The 22,508-nt window shown below is 46.6% G+C and overlaps 1 protein-coding gene across 4 annotated transcripts in view; it reads right to left on the bottom strand.

Annotated features, from left to right (window-relative positions):
* LDLRAD3 (low density lipoprotein receptor class A domain containing 3) overlaps positions 1-22,508 on the bottom strand; it is a 271,800-nt gene that overhangs the window by 166,369 nt on the left and 82,923 nt on the right. For all 4 annotated transcript variants that reach the window (NM_001192619.1, XM_005216383.5, XM_010812783.4 and 1 more), the window contains exon 2: positions 22,290-22,436. In NM_001192619.1, coding sequence (NP_001179548.1) covers positions 22,290-22,436 — 147 coding nt within the window. The remainder of the gene's footprint in view (positions 1-22,289; positions 22,437-22,508) is intronic.

The raw sequence follows: 22,508 nt of genomic DNA, 5'->3' as shown, positions 1-22,508 counted from the left end.
TGTGTATGCCCACATGCCAGAAAGCCCTTCTGTATTTTCACAGAGAGGAGAACATTCTATTTTAAATCACAGACATCTATAGTTGAAGGGGGTGTCTTTACAGTCGCTTTACAGATGAGAACACTAAAGCCCAGGAAATCCAGAGTGCTTCTGCCACTCCCCTGGGGCTGTGCTAAGCACAGTTAGTGTCCCTAAGGCCTGGAATTAAACGGAGTAGCCGCCGAAGCTGCCAGGCACCCCATTTCTGCACGTGGAAGCCCTCACTAGCCTTTGCCACTGGTCTTCAAATCCCACCAAAATATCAGGATCCAAGGACTCAGATGATGATAATGAGTGTCTACAGGGTCGCAAAGAGTTGGACACAACTGAGCGACTGAACTGAACACAAAGGCTTAAGAGAGAAAGGCAGGGCTCTTCTAGAGGCCATGGCCCTTGGGGCCCAGAGAGAAAGAAGGGTCCTGGAGGAATATGTACCCTCAGAAGACTGACTCATTAACAAGGAGGAATTAGGATGGAAGACGTGGAAAAGGAGGTGAGGTCAGGCTGTTAAAGCAAATCTATCAGATGCCCCCTCTGACCGTCTTGAGGGAGGGATAGAGGGAGAGAGGGAGAGAGGGAGAGAGGGAGAGAGGGAGAGAGGGAGAGAGAGTGTGTGTGCACGCACGCATGCGCATTACTGGTAGGAGGAATCCTGTTCCAGCTTAGCATTCCCATCTGGCTCCCTGGTGACAGACAAGGAACTCTTGAGAGAGCAGCAGTGTGAGGGATACAGGAAGGCAAGCAAAATTTGCCCCCACGCATCCTTGTAATTAGTCATGGCTCTTTCACTGGTTCATTCAAAAATGTGTAGCGAACATCCCTTGTGTGCCGGGAGACGACACAGTTTGGCATGGGGATAACAGTGATCGGGATGTATGCAGGGTCTCTCCTACCTGTCCTGAAACTTCTAACATCACCTGGAAGATAGTACCTAATACCCTTTACTGTATCTGCCTGTTTATGAGTGTAAGGAAGAGAAGGGATATGGAAACAGGGCATCTATCTAGCCTGGGGAGGAGGGCAGGAAGGCTTCTGAGTGGGATGTGGTTATAGGATGAGTCTCTGTATTTATCCATCCATCCATCAATCCATCCACTGACCCATTCTCCCTCAGTCTATCCATCCACCCACTGATCCATCCATCCATCCACTGACCCATTCATCCCTCAGTCCATCCATCCACCCACGCCTCCATCCACCCATCCACCGACCCATTCATCCCTCAGTCCATCCATCCACCCACTCCTCCATCCATCCATCCGCTGACCCATTCATCCATCTATCCATCCATCTTCATTCTTCTTAAGCAGCAGCCTCTGTTGGTGTCTCCAGTTCCACATTTCTATCATAAAGGAAGCAAACAAAACTTGGGGACATGGGTGATGCCAATCCTGTAAATAACTAACATTTCTGGGCAGAAGTCAGAGGGCAGGTTTCTATTTAGAAGGAAAAGAAGGCTCAGAAAAGTAAAGCCACATGCCTTAAGTCCCACACAGGGTCAAGAACAAAGATAGAAGGACTTCCCTGGTGGTCCAGTGGTTAAGAATCTGCCTGCCAATGCTGGAGACACAGGTCTGATCCTTGATCTGGAAAGATCCCACAGGCCATGGGGCAACTCAACCCATGTGCTGCAACCACTGAAGCCCAAGTGCCCTACAGCCTGTGCTCTGCAACAAGAGAAGCCACAGTAAGGACAGGCCTGCACACTAGGGAAAGCCCACAGGCAGCAACGAAGACCCAGCACAGAAAGAAAAGAAGAAAGAAAGAAGGAACAAAGATAGGTCTGCTCCCTACCCTGCTCAGTCGCAGCCTACCAGCCTACCCTAGAAGCTACTCACAGAGGCACTGTTTGGTTTTCTAAATTGTTTGTTTTGCTCTGATATTAGTCATGTCCTCTGCAGCCATACACAGACATGGTAAATACGACCCTGCGTCTCTGTCATTCTCCGAAAGGCCAGCCTTCAGTATAACACGGTGAGGAGGACTGCTCATCGGCGGGAGAAAGAGCCTGGCAGAATTAGCAAATTAAGTGATGAAACAAATCTGCCTTTGTACTCCCACTGTTTGGAATGGAAAACAAAATATTTCTGAAATGCAGAACATGGAGGGAGAACCTGGCACGAGAAGCAGAACATCCAAGAAAAAGCACAGGGAAAGTTCGCCCCACATGCGTATTGTTCTCATTGTCGTTCACACTTGCCAAGATGTGATTTGCATCAGAGCGTTATTATACCAGCCACGGTTTGTGTTTTCTGAAACACGCGCTGCAGGGCAATGAGAAGCCTGTGGCCTTGATGGACGCCACAGGAACCACACCCCTGGCTCTGAATGTGGGTGAGGCTGATCTCCAGCATCAGGGTGACTGTTTTAAAGAGGGTCCCAAAACCTCTAGAAGGTGCTCATACGATTCCAGGCAGTGGACCTGGAATATGCCAGACCTGGAATATGCCAGAAAAAGCCTGGTTCCTAATGGCATATGGCCCATGGCCAAGGTCAAGAGCCCTGAAGGGAGACCGCCTGGAAGCTGCATGCAACTGAGGACAGGTCAGTTCTGCTGTCGCAAGCTGATGCTCACCAGTCACCTCTGATTCTCAGAGCAGCGGCGTCCCTGGCATGAACCATCCTGTGCAGGAAAGCACTCTAACCACATCCTCACATCCTCTCCTGGACAGGCAGAGGGACTCACTCTCACATCCAAAGCCTCAGTGGGTCTAAAAACAGGGAATTCAGGTGCTCCGTGGCTACCATTAAAGAGTTCCAGAAGGCAGATCTGGGCTCATTAGAAGAAATAAATTTCCAAGAATCTCATGCTATGATCATTGGAAGTGAGCTCTGTTCTGGAAAGATAATTGCCATGCTGTCTCTGGAATCACAGATGTCAAGGCCGGGATGAAAAGCAAGGAGGTGGCTTTTTCAGGATCTGGCCCCTGGGATTCAACTCTTGTTGTCTGCTCAACACAGACCCACTGTGAAAATGAACTCCTATACAAAGCCCACCAGATATTTAAAAAGAGAGATATAGTGAGACGTATAGCTGCTTTGCTTTCAGAGAGAGAAGGGCCCCAGTCCAAAGGCCCCTTTGCTCCTGGCTCTCCCCTCTCCCTCTGGGGCACTAAACCCTGGCACTCCGAGAAGCACAGGCTGACACAGTGATGGGAGTCTCACCCCTTGCTATAGAGATGAAAAAATGAGACCCAAACTAGAGAGCTGGATCCTCACAAATCCCTATCGGTCTTTGTGCAGAGTTTCTAGACCCTTCACATGTAAGCTTCTATGACCCAGACAGCTTTTCTCTTCATACACTTTTTTTAAAATCACTCAAAACCTCTTATTCCATGTATGTAAAGATTAATAATAATGGCTAATTTTTCTCAAGAGCTTAGTAAATGTCAGGCACAATCTAAACACTTAACAGGTATAAATACAGTTAAAGTTGGGATTAACACATTTACACTATTAACAATATCCATAAAATAGATAATAATGATGACATACTCTATAGCACAGGGAACTCTATTTAATGTGTTGTGGAGACCTAAATGCGGTCATGTATGGATGTGAGAGTTGGACTGTGAAGAAGGCTGAGCACCGAAGAATTGATGCTTTTGAACTGTGGTGTTGGAGAAGGCTCTTGAGAGTCCTTTGGACTGCAAGGAGATCCAACCAGTCCATTCTGAAGGAGATCAGCCCTGGGATTTCTTTGGAAGGAATGATGTTAAAGCTGAAACTCCAGTACTTTGGCCACCTCATGCAAAGAATTGACTCATTGGAAAAGACTCTGATGCTGGGAGGGATTGGGGGCAGGAGGAGAAGGGGACGACAGAGGATGAGATGGCTGGATGGCAACACTGACTCGATGGACGTGAGTCTGAGTGAACTCTGGGAGTTGGTGATGGACAGGGAGGCCTGGGGTGCTGCGATTCATGGGGTCGCAAAGAGTCGGACATGACTGAGCGACTGAACTGAACTGAACTGAAATGGGAAGGAAGTCCAAAAGGGAGTGGATAGATGTATAGCTGATTCATTTTTCTGTACAGGAGAAACTAACACAACATTGTAAAGCAACGATGTGCCAATAAAAATTAATTTAAAACTAATAAATAAATAAAATAGATTTAAAAATTATAGCACCAGGGGAATATCTCTCAAAAAAAAATTACAAGCCATCCTAGAGATGAATAGTTGATGAGTGTTCAACATTGTAGATAAGATGTAATCTAACTTGGAAGAGAGAAGAAAAACATGCTAAGGAGAGCCAACAATGAAATTCCTGGGAAAAAATACACAAGAAGTCTACAAGGTCGATGTGTGTGCACATTCAGTCGCTCAGTCATGTCCAACTCTCTGCGACCTCATGGACTGTAGCCCGCCAGGCTCCTCTGTCCATGGATTTCCCAGGCAAGAATACTCGAGTGGGTTGGTATTTCCTCTTCCTGGGGATCTCCCCAACCCAGGGATCAAACCTACGTCTCCTGCATTGGCAGACAGGTTCTTTACTGCTGAGGTGGATACTATTTGATAATTCCTCATTTTACAGATGAGGAAACTGAGGGACAGAGAACCTCAATAAATTTCCCAAGGTACAGAGGACCCAGGAAAAACCCCAGCAGATTTGTGCTAGGCCTGTGTCCTCTGAACCTCAACACTTCTGCCTCCCATGCAGAAGTAATAAGAAGTTGGGAAAGAACAATTATCCATCATCCCACCTCTCAGAGTCATCCAGTGTCAACGGGGATTTAATCTTGTTGGTGTTCCTTGCTGAGATTTCCTCTTGCTCAAAATTTCATTTCTGGCCCAGATAGAGTCATTTTCTTCCATGGGTAGAACTAGGATAGCATGAGCTATCCATCTGCTTTCTTTAGGAGACAAGATGCGTGAAAGCCTCTCAAAAGTAAAACAGAGCACTAACCATGCCACTCAGCACTCTCTGTTTAGAATGTTTTGCTTTTGAGGCCAGCGCACCAGTTGGGATGCTTCTCATTTGCCTGGGCCTCTCAGGAGGGATGCTCTCTGGGCATCCCCTCTCCCCTGACGTGGAAAGAGGCTGACAGGACAGGACTTGTCCTAAGTAACTGCCCCCTTCCTGAGACTATTCAATAAATCATAGGACAAGAACGTCTCAAAATGGGTACAAGACCCACCTGGGCTGCTGGGGAAGATAAAGATGCTGGGGCCTCAATCTCAGAGATTCTGTTTCAGTGGGTTTTGAGTGGTCCCCAAATCTACATAAGCCATGAGTCAGGTAACACTTTAGCAGACACTGGTTAAAGTCTGTCCCTAAGAGACCAGGACCTCCCATGGGAAACAGCTTAAAGCCTTCTTCAACTGTTGTTCAAGAGAAACCTCAAGAAAAACTAGCTGCTGAGGTTCCTTTCTTCATTGTTTGTTCTTGTTAGTATTACATGGAGCAGCTTCCTGCTGAGCCACGGAGATAACCCTACAACCTCTCCTTCATTCATCCAGAAAATGTGTTAGTCACGTCGTCCTGATAAGTCTGGTGACTGATGACAGCTGGCAAGGACTGAGGACGGTCCCACCAGGACTTTGGCGCAGGAGAATTTAAAGCATGGAATGTTAGCAAGAACAGTAAGTGACGTTTGTTGAACTTACTGAGCAACAGGTACGGTTCCAAGAGCTTTACAGAGGGCTAGTTAATCTTTATAACCTTGTAAAACATAATTCCTCTGACCCATTTTACAGGTGTGGCACCTGAAGGACAGAGACGGTAAGTAGTTTGCCCAGGGTCACACTGCAGGAAACATTAGTGCTTGATGTGACCGACTCATCAGGCCATCGACAACTAGGCACACAGCCAATGTCCTCAAGGCCCCACACGATAGCCCCCCACCACACACTTCTCTGAACACCCCTGAAAGTTGCTCCTCCTCCCCACCAGCCACAGCAGTACCACGGGCAGACCAGATTAGCCAGCGCCCCCTCTCATACCTGCTAGGCTTTTCCCTTCCCTGCAAGAACCTCCACCTCTTACTGGGCTAACTCATCCTTCCCCTTCCAGTCTCAGCTTAGACAGCGGCTTCCTCCAGAACACTCCCTGGATGCCCCAGGTGAGATGGGGGACCCTCCTGTGGGATCCCAGCACCCAGGATACACCCCTTTTCTCAGCGTGTGTCACACTCTGTTTGGTGGAGTGTGACCTCAGCTGACTTAACAAAGGACATGGTCATAATGATGTCAGAAGCCAAAGGTTCCTGAAATGCTTTTTTAAGAGGAGTGCACATTTACCTTGTGACCTCAAAGATTTTCTGCCCCCTTTTTCTCCTACTCTAAACCATTCTGAAGCTAGTCTTTGAATGTTACTAGTAAACAAACCATTCCAGTCACGTATTTGAATTACAAGAATGCACCATATCCTCTTCTTTTAATTATTACTTTTTCATCTGTCTCTAAATTTTTTTTAAAAAAAAGCCATTAGGCAACTGCAAACTAGTTGTATCGCAGATGAAAGTGCAAGTCTGCATTAAAAAACAAAAATAAAGACTGCACAGTCACAGCCTCCCTTGGATCAGCAAGATTTCTCTGGATGTGCCAGGGAAAAAAAAATTTTTTTTGATGTTCTGTGATTTTGCAGCCATTTAAATTTTATTAGCAATTATGGTGCCTGTTACCGCTGATGACATCTTGCAGCTCTAGCCAAGTCCTGGCAACGAGAGCACCGCCTGAATGACAGGGCCCAGGCAACCTGGCCCCACACGTTCAGTGACACAGGAACACAAACCCTCCCAGCTCAGGCGCCTCATCGAGATTCTCTCTGTGCCTGCAGGAAGAGGCAGCCTGCAGCGCTGGTAATAACAGAGTTCTCTGGAAGTGGCGGGGAGGACTGGTGAGAAGGAGTGAAGCTGATATTTGTGCAAAAGAGTTGATTTGAAACATGACTTTAGCATGACTCCATGTCACTAACTTCTCAGCTGGTGACAGTTTTGGTATTTAAATTGGCGGTTACCGAGAAAGCAGTGGCAGATCCTGAACGGCAGCTGCCATCTCCTGGGAGGAACCAAGGGAACCAGGTGGGGCTGGTGGGGGTCCTGGCAGACAGAACTGTTGGTGCCTCCCTGGCACCCTGAGAAGAGGATCAGAAGGACACCAGCAGGGATACGAGGTAGGGGGAGCCTTAACTAAATAATAAAACTTTTTAAGAACTGGGAGCTTTCATGACTTCAGTAATAAAAAAATTCCTCTAATCTAGGAAGATGCTAAATTGGACAAATTCCTCCCAGTCTTTCTTTAGGCTCCAGGACATCTTACCTCAACAGACCTGACTCAACATCCCCTAACCAGAGAGTCTCCTGTGGCAGATCCCGGCGAGGAGTAACCAGGACCTCTGGTAGACAATCTTATTCCTCTCAGCTTCTGAGGGTACAATGGGGACTTGAGATCACTGAAGTTGGCACAGGCTTCCTTGGTGGTGCAGACAGTAGGGAATCTGCCTGCAGTGCAGGAGACCCGGGTTCAATCTTTAGGCCAGGAAGATCCCCCAGAGAAGGGAACGGCTATCCTCTCCAGTACTCTTGCCTGGAGAACTCCATGGACAGAGGAGCCTGGTGGGCTACAGTCCATGGGGTCGCAAAGAGTCAGACATGACTGAGCACTTTTCATTTCCCCCATCTTTGGCTGCCACGCAGCACACATCTCAAAACAGGGTATTGCGGGGTCTCTGGGTTCTGTCTTCTGAAAATGCTCTCTGTGACTAATGCACTGCCACCCTGAATACTCCCAGTATCTCTGAAATAAAACAGCCCACCCTCCTTAGTTTAGAGAACCTGTTAGAAAGTAGATGCTAGCAAGCATCTTCCAGCCCTTCTTTGACGACTGAAGGAGCCCCAGGGAACCCGGATCAAAAATTCTCTGGCAATCCTGGAGACTCTCCCTTTCAGGGCAGATGCATGGCTGAGGAAGGCAGATGATGGGAAAGCATATTTTATTAAGTGCCTGCTATCCAGTGGTCATGTATGGATGTGAGAGTTGGACTGTGAAGAAGGCTGAGCACCGAAGAATTGATGCTTTTGAACTGTGGTGTTGGAGAAGACTCTTGAGAGGCCCTTGGACTGCAACGAGATCCAACCAGTCCATTCTGAAGGAGATCAGTCCTGGGTATTCTTTGGAAGGACTGATGCTGAAGCTGAAACTCCAGTACTTTGGCCACCTCATGCGAAGAATTGACTCATTGGAAAAGCCTCTGATGCTGGGAGGGATTGGGGGCAGGAGGAGAAGGGGACGACAGAGGATGAGATGGCTGGATGGCATCACTGACTCGATGGACGTGAGTATGAGTGAACTCCGGGAGTTGGTGATGGACAGGGAGGCCTGGCGTGCTGCAATTCATGGGGTCACAAAGAGTCAGACATGACTGAGCGACTGGACTGCACTGAACTGATGCACCAGACATCAGCACTCAAACGTCTGACTCTCATATTCTTCCCCCTTTCCAGACTTTCTCCCATTTTACAGATGGAGAAACTAAGGCTCCAGAAGCGAAATGACTAGCCAGGGCCAGAGCTGGGATCTAAGCCAGAAATGTGACTCCACACTTACAATATGAGCACAGCTACTGTTTACTGAGCACTTCATACCAGCAGCAGTTTGAAGACTTTTCAAGTTCATTTAATCCTCCTAAAAATGCCATGGGATTTAAGGAAACAGAGGCTGAGTACCTTGCCCAGGGCCCACTACTCACACGTGACAAAGCCAGGATTCAACCGAGGCCCTGTGGCCCCAAAGCCAGGCCCCTCCCACTCTGCACTGCTCAAGCACAGCAAGCAGCCCAAGGAAAACATACACATGGTATGTTTATCTGTTTGGAAACGTCAGCACCTTTGGTTGAAACACCATATGCTAACAAGCCAGAGAAAATGAATTCAATTTCACTGGGTCTAAGACACCACCAATTATAAGGCATGCCATAATTTACATACAACTGGGAAAGAAAAAGCACTCTGCCAATTAAACCAGGACACATGTTTTCTTACTCCATTGATTATAAAAGGTGTCTCACATTCAGAGACCTGAACATGTAAAAAGATGTGTGTCTTGGGATTAAAGAAACACCGATGAACTTCGAATGAGCAAGATGGTGAAACGAACCATAGACGCAGAGTGGAAACAAGGTTCTCTGAGCGCAGAGTATCCTAACACTAAATCTAATTTTCCAAGAAAACCTGATAATCCCAATTTTTATGTGCAAGCTTCCGATTTAGAAACATAGGCAACTAACTCATGTTCTCCATGTCCTTGTACAGGGACAAAAAGGCTGCCTACAGTCCAATCTGTCTGGGAGCGCTCCCAGCTTTCTCCCAGGTGGACTGGAAGACAGAGAGCTACAAGCATCAGTTTAGTGACAGCACCTCCCACCCCAGTAGCTTTTAAAGGCACAGGACTTTCACAGGCTGCCATACACACTACCTGGAGTTCAGAGTAATTTATTTTTTTAATCATGGAAGTAGCCAAGTAAAGATACCTCACAAAAGTAAGACTACTTCTATAATTGACTCAAAAAATATTTATTTTCTCATACAAAGCACTCTCCCAGGCTACTCCTGTTCTACTGACACTCCTGGTCCTGTTTCATGTGAGCATGTGTTTTTCGATCACTCACTTGTGTCTGACTCTTTCGACCCCATGGACAGAAGCCTGACAGGTTCCTCTGTCCATGGGATTTTTCAGACAAGAATACCAGAGTGGGTTGCCATTTCCTTTTCCGGGGGGTCTTCCCAACCCAGGGATCAAACCCGTATCTCCTGCATCGGCATGTGAGGTCTTTACTACTGAGCCACCTGAGAAGCCCTCCTGTTCCATGACCACCAAATACAGAGGGAGGAGTAAAACAATAACATCAAGTGACCCCGAGGGGATACAGTGAAAACTCATCCAGCACACAGCACACAGGGGACTGAGTGCTCAGGCCTGGTCCTGGGGGCGCTGGCCACTGCACACTCTGCCTTGTCAATATGTACCTGGTATGGTAGGTGACTAATGTCCTAGAATTCCAGAATGGAACCTTATTTGGAAAGAGAGTCTGTGCAATATATATAATCAAGTTAAGATGACGTCACTCTGGACAAGGGGTGACCCCTAGCCAACGATGGGTGTCCTTTTTAAGCAAAGGGAAATCTGGACACAGAACACATGTGCCCAGGGCAAACAACCACACGATGTTTCATCTACATCCTGCGCACATCAAAGATGCCAAGGGATGCCAGCAAGGAAACAAGGAAGGACCTGCCCCTAGAACCTCCTGAGAGAACACAGCCCTGTGGACATCTTGATTCCGGACACTCAGCTTCCAGACCTGGGAGAGAATACATTTCTGTTCTTTCAAGTCATGGGTTTGTGATATGTTGTTTGAGTAGCCCCAGGCAACTGAAATATCTAGGGAGTTTTGGAGCACTTTTGTATGTCTCCATCTACTGTAAAATTGCTGGCTTCTTCAAACAGCAGCCAGGGCCCTTTTAGAAACGTTAGCATATGGTCAATTCGTGTGAAGGTCAAGTGTAGCCTGACAAGTGGGAAGCTGTCCCTAAGTAGCTGACTGGCCATTGGGGAATTTACACCGCCATCCCAACATCTGGAGAGCAGGACTGGCATCAGGCACAAAGCGCACGTCCGGACGGGGAGGGAGGGCCTGGAAGGATGTGACCTCTACGAGTCCTAGACCTTGGCGGCTGCAGGGAGGTGGTGCAGGTTTCAGGCCAACGGGAGTGAAAGCAGAGACTTCAGAAGGCTGCTGAAGTGGAGCCGCAAAGTGCCGTCATCAAAATCCACTTAGGTGCTTAATTGTGCGGGACTTGGGCAGAGCTGGGAACACTCTGGCGGGTGGGGGCCAAGTGCAGGGCCGTGAAGACATGAGTTCCCAGCTGAACGCAAGAGAGCTCCGTCCAGTCCCTCTCCCTATGACCCAGTGAGCCTGCCCGGCCCACCTAAGATCCTCAAAGATTTGGTTCCTTCTCTTGTACCGGGGCTTCCGTGTCTGGCTGGCCCCCTGGAGCGCAAAGCTAGAGAGAATTTCATAAGAGCTGATGACTGTATGTTTAAGACTCTCTGGAGGTGGAGTCTTGAAGGGGTTTCCAGGGCTCCTAAGCGAAAGCGGGAAGAGACGGGGTGGGCAGCTCTGGGGGAGAGGGGCAAGGGATGGGCTGGACGTTTAGCATGGCAGGGCCAGGAATGTCACTGCAGACTTGGGCTTGAGGATCGTGTCATTGGCACTCATGAGGGAATAATGTCCATTAGCACTTACTGAACCTGTTACCGGGGCCCGGAACCCCAGCTCCGAGCCTCACCTACATTAGCTCATTTAAGAGTGACAGCAATGCCCTGTGGTCAGCTGTGCTGATCTCCACTCTATTTCTAACTTGGATTAGGCCTGGACACGCCGTCTATTAAACGTTTTAACTATCACCCCTGGGTTATTATCCACATTATACGGATGAGGAAATTGCTATAGTGGAAGGCAAGTCGGTGCCCAGAGCCTCAGAGGCCATAAACGGAGGCCAAACACTAATGTGTGTGTGCACGCGCATGTGTGTGTGTGTGTGTGTGTGTACTCAGTCACATCGGACTCTGTGATCCCATGGACTATAGCTGCCAGACTCCTCTGTCCATGGAATTTCCCAGGTAAGAATACTGGAGTGGGTTGCCATTTCCTCTTCTAGGGGATCTTCCCAATCTAGGGATAGAACCCACATCTCCAGGATCTCCTGCATTGGCAGGCAGATTCTTTACCACTGAGCCATCCCGGACACCCTGTCCTCCAAAGCCCCTGCTTTTAACCATAGGACTTACGGTCTCACGTTTGAGAGGAAAGAAACCCAAGTGAAGTGGCAGCCATGCCTGAAATGCTCTGAGATGTTTCTAAACGAATACACAAACAAACAAAAATGACTAGGTTAGAACAGGGGCAACATTAACACACACAGGTCCTGCATTGCTTCTGTACCATGAGCGCTGGAGAGGAAAGAGGAACGAAAGTTTTCATTCTGAAGCATTTCAGGGACAGAGAATTAACCACAGCACTATTCTCTAGACTTCTGTTTTCTGAAGATCGAGGTCTTCAGAAGGGTTTTGAAATTCAGCATTTAACAATGGCTTGCCAGCTACACGACCTGGAGGGAAAAGGGTTGCCTCGACCGTGTGACAAGGTGGTGTGCCGCAGCAGAAAGAAGAGTGAGGCTCTGAGAGGCCAGGCAAGTGTCAGGGCGGCTGACACCAGTAGGCCACACCTACTGGGCTGGGCGGGACCCCAGCAGCCCAAATGGCTTGACTCATCCCTGGGAAGGATGTGTATTAGATGCCTCGGGCGGTAACAACAGAGTACTACCACTGAGGGGCTCTGAGCAACAGAAATGTATTCTCTCACATTTCTGGAGGCCAGAAGTCCACAGTCAAAGTGTCAGCAGGGCCACGCGCCCCCTGAGACTCAAGGTGGACTCTCTCCCCGCCTCCTCTTAGCTCCTGGGCGCAGCTGTCAATTCTCGGCGTTCCTTCTCTTGCAGCGCATCACCGCCATCTCTGCCTCTGCTGTCACGTGGCCTTCTTCCCTCATATCCTCATAGCACTTCTCACGAGGACATGAGTCACATTGGATTAAAAGCCCACCAGATGCCAGTGTGACCTTATCTTAACTAATTACACCCCCATCATCCCAATTGCATAGAAGGTCACATTCAGAGGTTCTGGGGGTGAGGACCATGACATGTCTTTGGCAGGAACATAATTGAACCTATAATAGTAAGATCTTTACTTTCACATTGTTAAAAAAAAATAGAATAGGATGTCTGTGAATGTCATCCTGTTACTCAGCTGTAGGACAGCTGTCACTCCTATGTAACACTTTTTTTAAAAAAATAAGAGATGGGTAGATGGCTGGGTTAGTTTGCGAGGACTGTCATAACAAAGGACAAGAACTTGGTGGCTTCGACAACAGACACGTGTTGTCTCCCAGCTCAGGAGGCCACGAGTTACACCCTAGTGTCAGGAGGGCTGGTTCCTTCCGATGGCTGTGGGGAAGGTTGTTTCGGGCCTCTCCCCTTGGCTTATAAATGGCCACCCTCTCTCTGTCTTTCCATCGTCTTCCCTCTGCATGGATCGTGGTACTCAAACTCTACCTTTTTATAAGGGCATATTGGATATGGCCCACTCTAATGACCTCAGTTTAACCTGATTACCTTTATAAAGGTCTTATGTCCAAATAAGGTCATGTTCTTTTTGTTTCTTCCTGCTATTTAAAATTTTTTAATATATTTTTTCTTAAAATTTATTTATAATTTTTGGCTGCACTGGGTCTTCGTTGCTGTGCATGGGCTTTGTGGGGGCTGCTCTGGCTGTGGCACACAGGCTTCTCACTGCGGTGGCTTCTCTTGTTGATGAGTTCGGGCTCTAGGCATCTTCAGTGGTTGCAGCTCAAGGACTCTAGAGAGTGGGTGCAGAAGTTGTGGTGCAGGGGTTTAGCTACTCTGCCTCATGTGGGATCTTAGCGCCCTGATCAGGTATCAGACTGGCGTCCCCTGTACTGGAGGCAGACTCTTAAACACTGGACCACCAGGGAAGTCCCTTTTTAATACATTTTTAAATTGAAGTAGAGTTGATGTACAGTATTATGTTACAGGTGTACAATATAGCAATTCACAATTTCTAAAGGTTATACTCCATTTATAGTTATTAGAGAATATTGGTGATATTCCACATGTTGTACAATATATCCTTGTAGCTTATTTTGTACCTAATCATTTGTACATTTAATCCCCCACCCTTATATTACCGTCCCCCACCCCAACTCCCAGAGAAGGAAATGGCAACCCACTCCAGTATTCTTGCCTAGAGAATCCTGTGGACAGAGGAGCCTGGTCTATGGGGTCACACAGAGTCAGACACAACTGAAGCGACTTAGCATGCATGCATGTATTGGAGAAGGAAATGGCAACTCACTCCAGTGTTCTTGCCTGGAGAATCCCAGGGACAGAGGAGGCTGGTGGGCTGCCGTCTCTGGGGTCGCACAGAGTCGGACATGACTGAAGCGACTTAGCAGCAGCAGCAGTGGCACCCCCACCCCACTGGTAACCACTAGCTTTTTCTGTGAGTCTGCTTCTTTTTTGTTACATTCAGTAGTTTGTTGTATTTTTTAGAGTCCACATATTAGTGATATCATAGAGTATTTATCTTTCTGTTAGTTCACGTAGCATAATGCCCTCCAAGTCCATCCATGTTTCTGAAAATGGCAAAATTTGGTTCTCTTTTCTGGCCAGGTCACATTCTGGGGTACTGGGGTTATAGGACTTCCACACATGAACTGGGGGTGGGGATGGGGACACAGCTGAACCCACGACAGTGTTGCGCCGGCTTTGCTCTTACACAGCTGCAGGGGAGGACTAGATCCCACTACTCCCCAGCGTCTCCCCAGTCACTGTCGGGCTACCTCCCAGGTCACAGCATACAACCTGTCACCACCCCCTTCTCTAAGAAAAGACAGAGCAGCCTGAGAGATGAAGGAGCGAGCTGTACCCGTCCCATGGAAACTGCCTGATTTCCCGGGACATTCTGCATGCGAGCCAAGCAGGAGGAGCCCTGGTAAAACAGCTGAATTACTGCTAGTTTGGCAAGGAGAATGACTCAGAATCCAGGTTTTTTCCCCTCATCTCCGCTTGCCCTGGATCACCAGGTTTAATAGAAAACATTATATGTGGCACCACCTAGAGTCAGATGATGAGAAAGACCTGAAAAGAAAAGGAAGAATTTCTGACTGGGCTTTCCTCTCTTTTGACATTTCTTGGTGATCATTATTTCAAACTTGCCCTCTCAACCCCTTCTCCTAGGTTTCTGCCGTCACACCCGACCAAGTAAAAGTCATGCTCAAGAAATGGCTGGGAACACTACAAGCAAAAACTCAAATCCCATTTTTGGACCTACTTTCCTAAATCTCTGGATTTGGAGTTTCATTAAATTTTATCATTTGACAAGATTCTTGAATTTATCCCCATCCCCATCCCTGCTAACACACACACACACACACACACACACACACACACGCATACACAGGCCCTGAGATTTTAAAAGTCTGTACATGCCTCAAAGATAGTGATCAATACAATTTTTCAAAAAAAGCAAATGAACCACCTTGTGACCCGGATCTCAAGATCTCTCCCCTACTTGGTTAGAACACAGAGAAATGGCAGCTGCACTCCAACACAAAGCTGGCAGGAGATCTGAAGGCTCTTGGTTTCAAGTCACATGTATGTTCTCGAAATTTGGATTTCTGCTTTATTATTATGGCAAGGGGCAGTAATAAAGTACAGTTTCTTCTTTCAGAGATTCACAGACTAATTGCCATTTTAGAAATCATTTACAAGCATACCTCGCCGTATTGCATTTCACTTTATTGCCCCTTGCAGATACTGAGGTTTCTTTTTTCACAAATTGAAGGTTTGTGGGAACCCGGTGTCAAGCCATTTTCCCAATCATGGTGGTTTACTCTGTGTCTCTTTGTCACATGTCGGGGGTAACATTTTCATTATTATTGTGTTTAGTATGTTGATCTGTTATCAGGGATCCCCGATGTTACTACTGTCTCTGTTTTGGGGCTCCAGGAACCATGCCCAGGTAAGATGGTGAACTCAATTGATAAATGTTGTGTGTGTTCTGACTGCTCCACAGACCAACTGGCCTTGCCCCCATCTCTCTCCCTCTCCCTCGCCCTCAGGCTCCCTATTCCCTGAAACACAATATTAAAATTAGGTTAAATAGTAACCTTATAATGACCTCGAAGTATTCAAGTGAAAGGGACAGTCACAAATCTCCCGCTTTAAGCAAAACTTAGAACTGATGATTATACTCGATGAGGAAGGAACTCGGTCTTTCAACAAAGACCAAAAGCTAGGCCTCTGGTGCTGAACAATTAGCCAAACTGTGGAAAAGTTTTTGAAGGAAATTAAAAGTGTTGCTCCAGTGAACACACAAATGATAAAAAAGCAAAACAGCTTTATTGCTGATATGCAGAAAGTTGTACTGATCTGGATAGAAGACCCAACCAGCCACAACATTCCCTTAAGCCAAAGCCCAGTCCAGAGTCCAATCCTAACTCTCCTCAATTCCATGAAGGCTGAGAGAGGTGAGGAAGCTGCAGAAGTTTGAAGCCAGGAGAGGCTGGTTCATGAGGTTTAAGGAAAGAAGCTCTCTCCATAACAAAAGTGCAAGGTGAAACAGTAAGTACTGATGTAGAGGCTCCAGTAAGTTATCCAGAAGATCCAGTTCAGATAATGAATAAAGGTGACTATAAAATTTCAGTGTAGACAAAACAACCATTTATGAGAAGAGGCCATCTAGGACTTTCATAGCTGCAGAGGAGAAGTCAATGCCTGGCTTCAAAGCTTCACAGACAGGTTAACTCTCTTGTTAGGGGCTAAAGAGCTGATGACTTTACGTTTACCATTTGTCATTAAAAATTCTAGGGCCCTTAAGAATAATGTTAAATCTACTCTATCTGCACTCTATCAATGAAACAACAAAGCCTGGATGACAGCACATTTGTTGACCACTTTGTTTACTAAATATTTTAAAACAACTGTTGAGACCTACTGCTCAGAAATAAAGATTCCTTTCAAAACATTACTGCTCACTGACAACACATGTGGTGAGTCAAGAGCTCTGATGGAGATGAACAATGAGATTAATGTTTTCATGCCTGCTAACATCCATTCTGCAGCCCACGGATCAAGGAGTCATTTTGACTTTCGAGTCTTGTTCTTTATGAAATACCTTTCATAAGGCTAAAACTGCCCAAGACAGTGATTCTTCTGATGGATCTGGGACAAGTAAATTGAAAAACTTCTGGAAGGATTCACCTGTCTAGATTCCATTAAGAGTATTCGTGATTCATGGGAAAAGGTCAAAATATCAACATTAACAGGAGTTTGGAAGAAGTTGATTCCAACTCTCACGGATGACCTTGAGGGGTTCAAGACTTCAGTGGAGGAAGTAAATGCAGATGTGGTGGAAATATCAAGAGATCTAGAAATGAGAAGCAGAGCCTAAAGATGATACTGAACTGCTGCAATTTTATGATAAAACTGTAATGGGTAAGGAGTTGCTTCTTATGGATGAGCAAAGAAAGTGGTCTCTTGAGATGGAATCTATACTTGGTGAAGATGCTGTGAAGATTGCTGACTGACGACAAAGGACTTAGGACATTACATAAACTTAGTTGACAAGAAGCAGTGGGGTTTGATAGGATTGACTCCACTTTTAAAAGAGGTTCTATACATAAAATGCTAGCAACAGCATTGCCACTACAGAGAAATTGTTCATGAAAGAGTCAATCAATGCAGCAAACTTCACTGTTTCTTATTTTAAGAAATTGCCACAACCATCCCAACCTTCAGCAATCACAACCCTGATCAGTCAGCAGCCATCAACAACCTAGGGAAGATGCTTCACCAGCAAAAAGATTACAACTCGCTGAAGGCTCAGATGATGGTTAGTAGTTTAAAGAAATTTTAATTTTTAAATTAAAATATGTACATTATTTTTAGACATAATTCTATTGCATACTTAATAGACTACTGCTGCTGCTGCTGTTCAGTTGCTCAGTTGTGTTCGACTCTTTACGACCCTATAGACTTCAGCCCGCTAGGCTCCTCTTTCCATGGGATTTTCCTAGCAAGAATACTAGAGTGTGTTTCCATTTCCTCCTCAAGGAGATCTTCCTGACCCAGGGATCGAACCTGTGTCTCTTGAGTCTCCCGCACTGCAGGTGGATTCCTTACCACTGAGCCACTGGGGAAGCCTACAGCATAGTATAAACACAACTTTCATATGCACTGGGAATCTAAAATATTTGTGTGACTCGCTTTACTGAGATGGTCTAGAAGTGAAACCACACCATCTCTAAGGTATGCCTGTCCACAGGAAGACATTACTGATGTTTCTTAAGTTTCTTGAGAAGTAGATCAGTAGTGATACCATACAGTACAATCCTGTTCAGCAGAATAATATGGATCCATTTACAAAAGACTGAATGAACCCACTGGTGGTCTCTGATAGGGAAAGGTTACAAGGACTTACTCTTGGGAGCAGCCGTCGAGTTCTGCATCATCTCTCTACAGCTCAGTCTGCTCCACCAGAGATAACAACAGTGTCTTTCTCATCAGGCTTCCAACAATCCATGTTAATATAACATAAAGTGCCTGGATAGTGCAGCCCAGCGGAAGCTCAAGTAATGGCATGCCATTGCTCTTGTTATAATCGGGGCTTTCGTGGAACTTTTATGTTTTTTTAAAACATACCCTTTTATTCCAAGGAAAAGTTATCTGGATAAAACAACCATTTAGGGGATTCCATTAACTAAGAACAGAAATACACTCAGCCTATCCCCAAATGAGCCTCCACTCTCAAAACTCTTTAGGTGGAAAATTCAATGACTCAACCTAGTTGGAAATTTATTCTAGCCCGTTAATATTTCACGAGGTCAGAAATACAACCAGTAAACAGGGGAACGGGAAAACAATCAACCACTTTAGATAATTTGAAAAAGTGAAAATATGTAACTGTTTTCAACTATATTAAACGAACCAGAAAAACTATTTTTTTAAGATATTTCCCAATGCTGCCAAGACTAAAATAAAGCCACAAGTCACACATGTTGCCAGTGAGAGAACAAGCTGGTGCAAACCGTTAGCAGAACAAGTGGGCACTCTGATCAAGAGTTAGAAAAACCTCCTGTCCTTTCACCTAATCATTGCATTTCTGAGAATCAAGCTGAAGAAAATTTCTCAAAATAGGGGGAAAGTCATATAAACCCTCATTTCACAACCATGAACACTATCTCTAAGTGAAAAATTGCAAACAATGTGAATGCCAAATAATAGGTAAATAACGGACAGGACTGAGCAACTGAACTGAACTGAACTGAACTGAAATTATACCAAATGAATGGACTGTTTAAGCATTAAAAGTGATAGACAAATACACTGTAAAAACATAGAAAAATGTTAAAATGTTACCTGGGAAAAAATTAAAATATAAAATTGTATACCTCTGGTGATTACAACTGAGAAAAGCCTAAATGCAAACTTGTAAGATGCTAATAGTGATCTATGAAAGAGGACAGACTCTACGCGGGATGCTGTTTTCCTCCTTCCCCATTCCCCCAGGTTTTACTATTACATTTAAATGAAAAAGTTTCTTCCTGTCTCACGAAAATCTTCCCTCTGCTGTGGATACAGCATTAACTGCTCTCTGCCTTGTAACCCTCCAGCACACACTTCTCCGGGCCCTTGTCTCACCCTTTGGAAAGGGCAAGGCTACTCCCTGATGAAGTGTATTCTCTTCTAAATGCCAAAGCTATTTCACAGGGCATTAGAGGCGATCCCTTCTTCCAAGTGAGAACATCAGCTGCCCTCACTCTCCTCCCTGTAAGTACCAGGTTGTTCCGAAGAATCAGAGAATGAACCCTGTAACTTCTAAGCAAGACACAGAAGAAGGTGGCATGGATTCTAAATCGACCACTCTTAGGGAGCCCCTGAAAGGACAGATCAAATGGTACCTACCCTGGAGACCTTAGCCCAGGCCATCCCGGCTCTGGCTGAAACCAATCTGTATTTCTGTCCTCCGGGTATGGATAAGTTCCTTAACGGACCCTAAACAGTTTGATCAGCAGAAGTAAAAAAGCAAAAAAGACTTAAACATCTGACAATAGGGAAATTATTAGATTACAGAGCATCTGCTGGATGGAAGGGTAGGTAACCTATAAAACAACAATTAGAGGTGCTACATGTGTGGGAAGGTGCCAAAGTCTCTAAAGTAAAGTGTAGCAAAAGCAAGTTACTCAATCACATGCCCCATGACAACAACGTACCCTGTGCAGACTGACCAGTAACTCTCAAAGTTTACAAGTCACCGACTATACCCAGGCAGGGTGCTGCGTGCTTCACAGCCATTAAAAAGTAACAACACCACCACTTAGAAGGCTGATCACTCTCATTTTGAGAGGAGGGAATTGAGGTAGCAGAAGGATTAAGGAATTCTCATTTAATCCTCCCAGTGACTAACTTTTAGACCATTCTGGTAGCTCTCCTAAAATCACACAGCATGGTGGGGAGAGGGGTGGGGAGGAGGGTTGGGGTTTGGACAAAGTCCTTTTCCAGGTCTCACACCCTCAGGTCCTGGACTGGAAGGGAATACACATGGAATCTGAACTGCAAGGAGAATTTGTTTTAGAAAATTCCTTCTTTTCCTTCCCTCTGTTGTCTAAACTTTCCAGTGGTCTTCTGTTTTTCTACTTTAAAGATTAAAAGAAAAAAAGAGGGGCAATGGAGGAAAGGTTTTGTGAATGCCTGTGTTTATGTGTATGGTTCTTTAAATTATGTTTTGATCAAAAGACTAAATAAATGCAAATAAAGTCTCTACTACACTTGGGGGTGAAGGGTAGGAAACAAGGAGAAAAAAAATAATGGAGAATAGCCAAGGCGAGCCTGTTCCAAACCAAACCAAACCTCGCCAAGCAGCTGCCCACACCATCTTTTCTCTTTTTTATTTCTCTTTTCACCAGCTCTTCCCGTTTATGCATGAATTCTGAAATCATGGAACTGGATTGGCAGAGCACAGAGAATGTCACAGAGAACATTAAGATCACACAGCTGCAACTGACAAAGCTGGGAATCAAACTTAGGTCTCAACTCTTGATCCTGCATCCTGTCACAAACTTGCCCTGGTCTGAATATTCCTAGTTCAGCTAAATACAATCTGTATTTATGGGAGTTCAAATACACACTGTATTCCAAAAATGATCATTCACATTCTGAATGTTTAATAATGCTCAAAACTGGACAGATTACAGGGTTCACACATACTGTCTCATTTGAAACTCAAATTACAAATTCAACTTCCAGCAGTTTTGAAGCCAGGCTAGAAACAGAAAAAGCCGAAACAGACTTCATACTTTTTTTTTAATACAACTCTGTAAAAATAAAAATGCATTATGTAGAGTGGTCTATTCAGAAGAAATCACATGCAACAGACGAGATGAAATACCTCTCACAAAAAAACATACTCTCAGCCACCCCCTCCCAAAATGCCTCTGAAGAGTCGGGGGAGGCATCAGGGACCAAGATCTCTGAGAGGCCGGTCTCAGAGGGGCCACGTCACGAGGGATAGGGAGCCTGGCCCCGAAGGGGGCCCCAAACCCAGGGCTGCTTCCTGTACGTCAACAAGCTGAGCCTCAAATCCTGGTAACAGCTATGTGAAAAGTTCAGATAATCATCATCTCCTCATTTCCTCAGCTGGCTTCCAGAAAGACAGCAGATTCAGAGCCAGAACACAGAGTTCTCCTGTGCGAGAGGCCCTGTGGCCCGGTGCCCAAAGCCCAGGAAACAGCCAAGAACCAATGTCCAGCTGTGTGGTCCCCGGGCACCGCACAGCCCAGGGCCTCCACACTGGCCCCAGCCTGCTTCCTGCCAGCCAGCGTGCCACAGCCCAGCTCACTCTGCAGCGCCCAGCTTTGGCAATGAAGGGAAATAAGGCTCTATGACCAGGGAGAAGGATCCTACCAATCTCTGGGGGCCCCTCAACTCACACCCCTGGGGCCTTCTTTCTCGGAGATGACCACCGACCCAAATCTCATGCAGATCTGGGGTACAAAATGGGTAAGAGGCTAAAGAAGGGAGACGGGTGGGGAGGACAAGAAAAGACCCCAGTCCTGGTGGTGCCACCTGAAAATGCGGCCCCAGGTGTCGGCAGAGAAAAGGGCATTTGGAAGCAGATTGCCATAAAGTCAGTACCAGCTCCATGGCGGATACCTGAGGTGATGCTGCAATGGATCTAATCGTCAAGAATGCTGCGCGATGTGTAAGACATGCAAGGTGGTTTCCAGCCTGGGCCCCGGGTTCAGGCAGCCCTGGGTTCAAATCCAGGTCGGCTGCTTGCTGGTGAGGAGACACCGGAGCTGCTCAACCTCTGGGAGCCTCAGCATCCCATGTGTGAGGGGAAGGCGGTGAGAGGACCCCAGCGTAGGGGTGAGGAGAGTCTGGTGAAAGGGTTCCCTGCTCCCCCAAAGCTGTGGCTCCCACCACACCAAGACCCCTGCTTCTGCACTGACCACGCTGCTCTGAGAGTGAGTTACAGGCGGAGGAGCAGGACAGCCGGCCGGAGGCCTGAGCCCCATGACTGGCAACACACAGGCTGGGGGGAACTCCCCACTGACACCCCGGGACAGGCCCCCACCCGCACCCCCAGCAAAGGGCAGGCCCACTCACGGCACTCCTTCTCGTCACTCTTGTCGAAGCAGTCGGGCAGTCCGTCGCACTGCCAGGCGCCGGGGATGCACCGCCCGTTGCTGCACATGAAGTTGCCTGGAATGTTGCACTCGTTGGTAAAGTTGTTCCCAGGGAGCAGCTGGCTGTCTGTGGGAGGAAAGGGACAGGGCGGTGAGATGGCACGGCCAAGGTGCCAAGGACCCGGGCCCCCACAGCTCT

Source organism: Bos taurus, chromosome 15 (assembly GCF_002263795.3).
Source record: "Bos taurus isolate L1 Dominette 01449 registration number 42190680 breed Hereford chromosome 15, ARS-UCD2.0, whole genome shotgun sequence".
In the NCBI taxonomy this organism is placed as follows: domain Eukaryota; kingdom Metazoa; phylum Chordata; class Mammalia; order Artiodactyla; family Bovidae; genus Bos; species Bos taurus.
The sequence above is the reverse complement of the archived record's forward strand: the minus strand, read 5'-3'. Positions and strand labels throughout refer to the sequence as shown.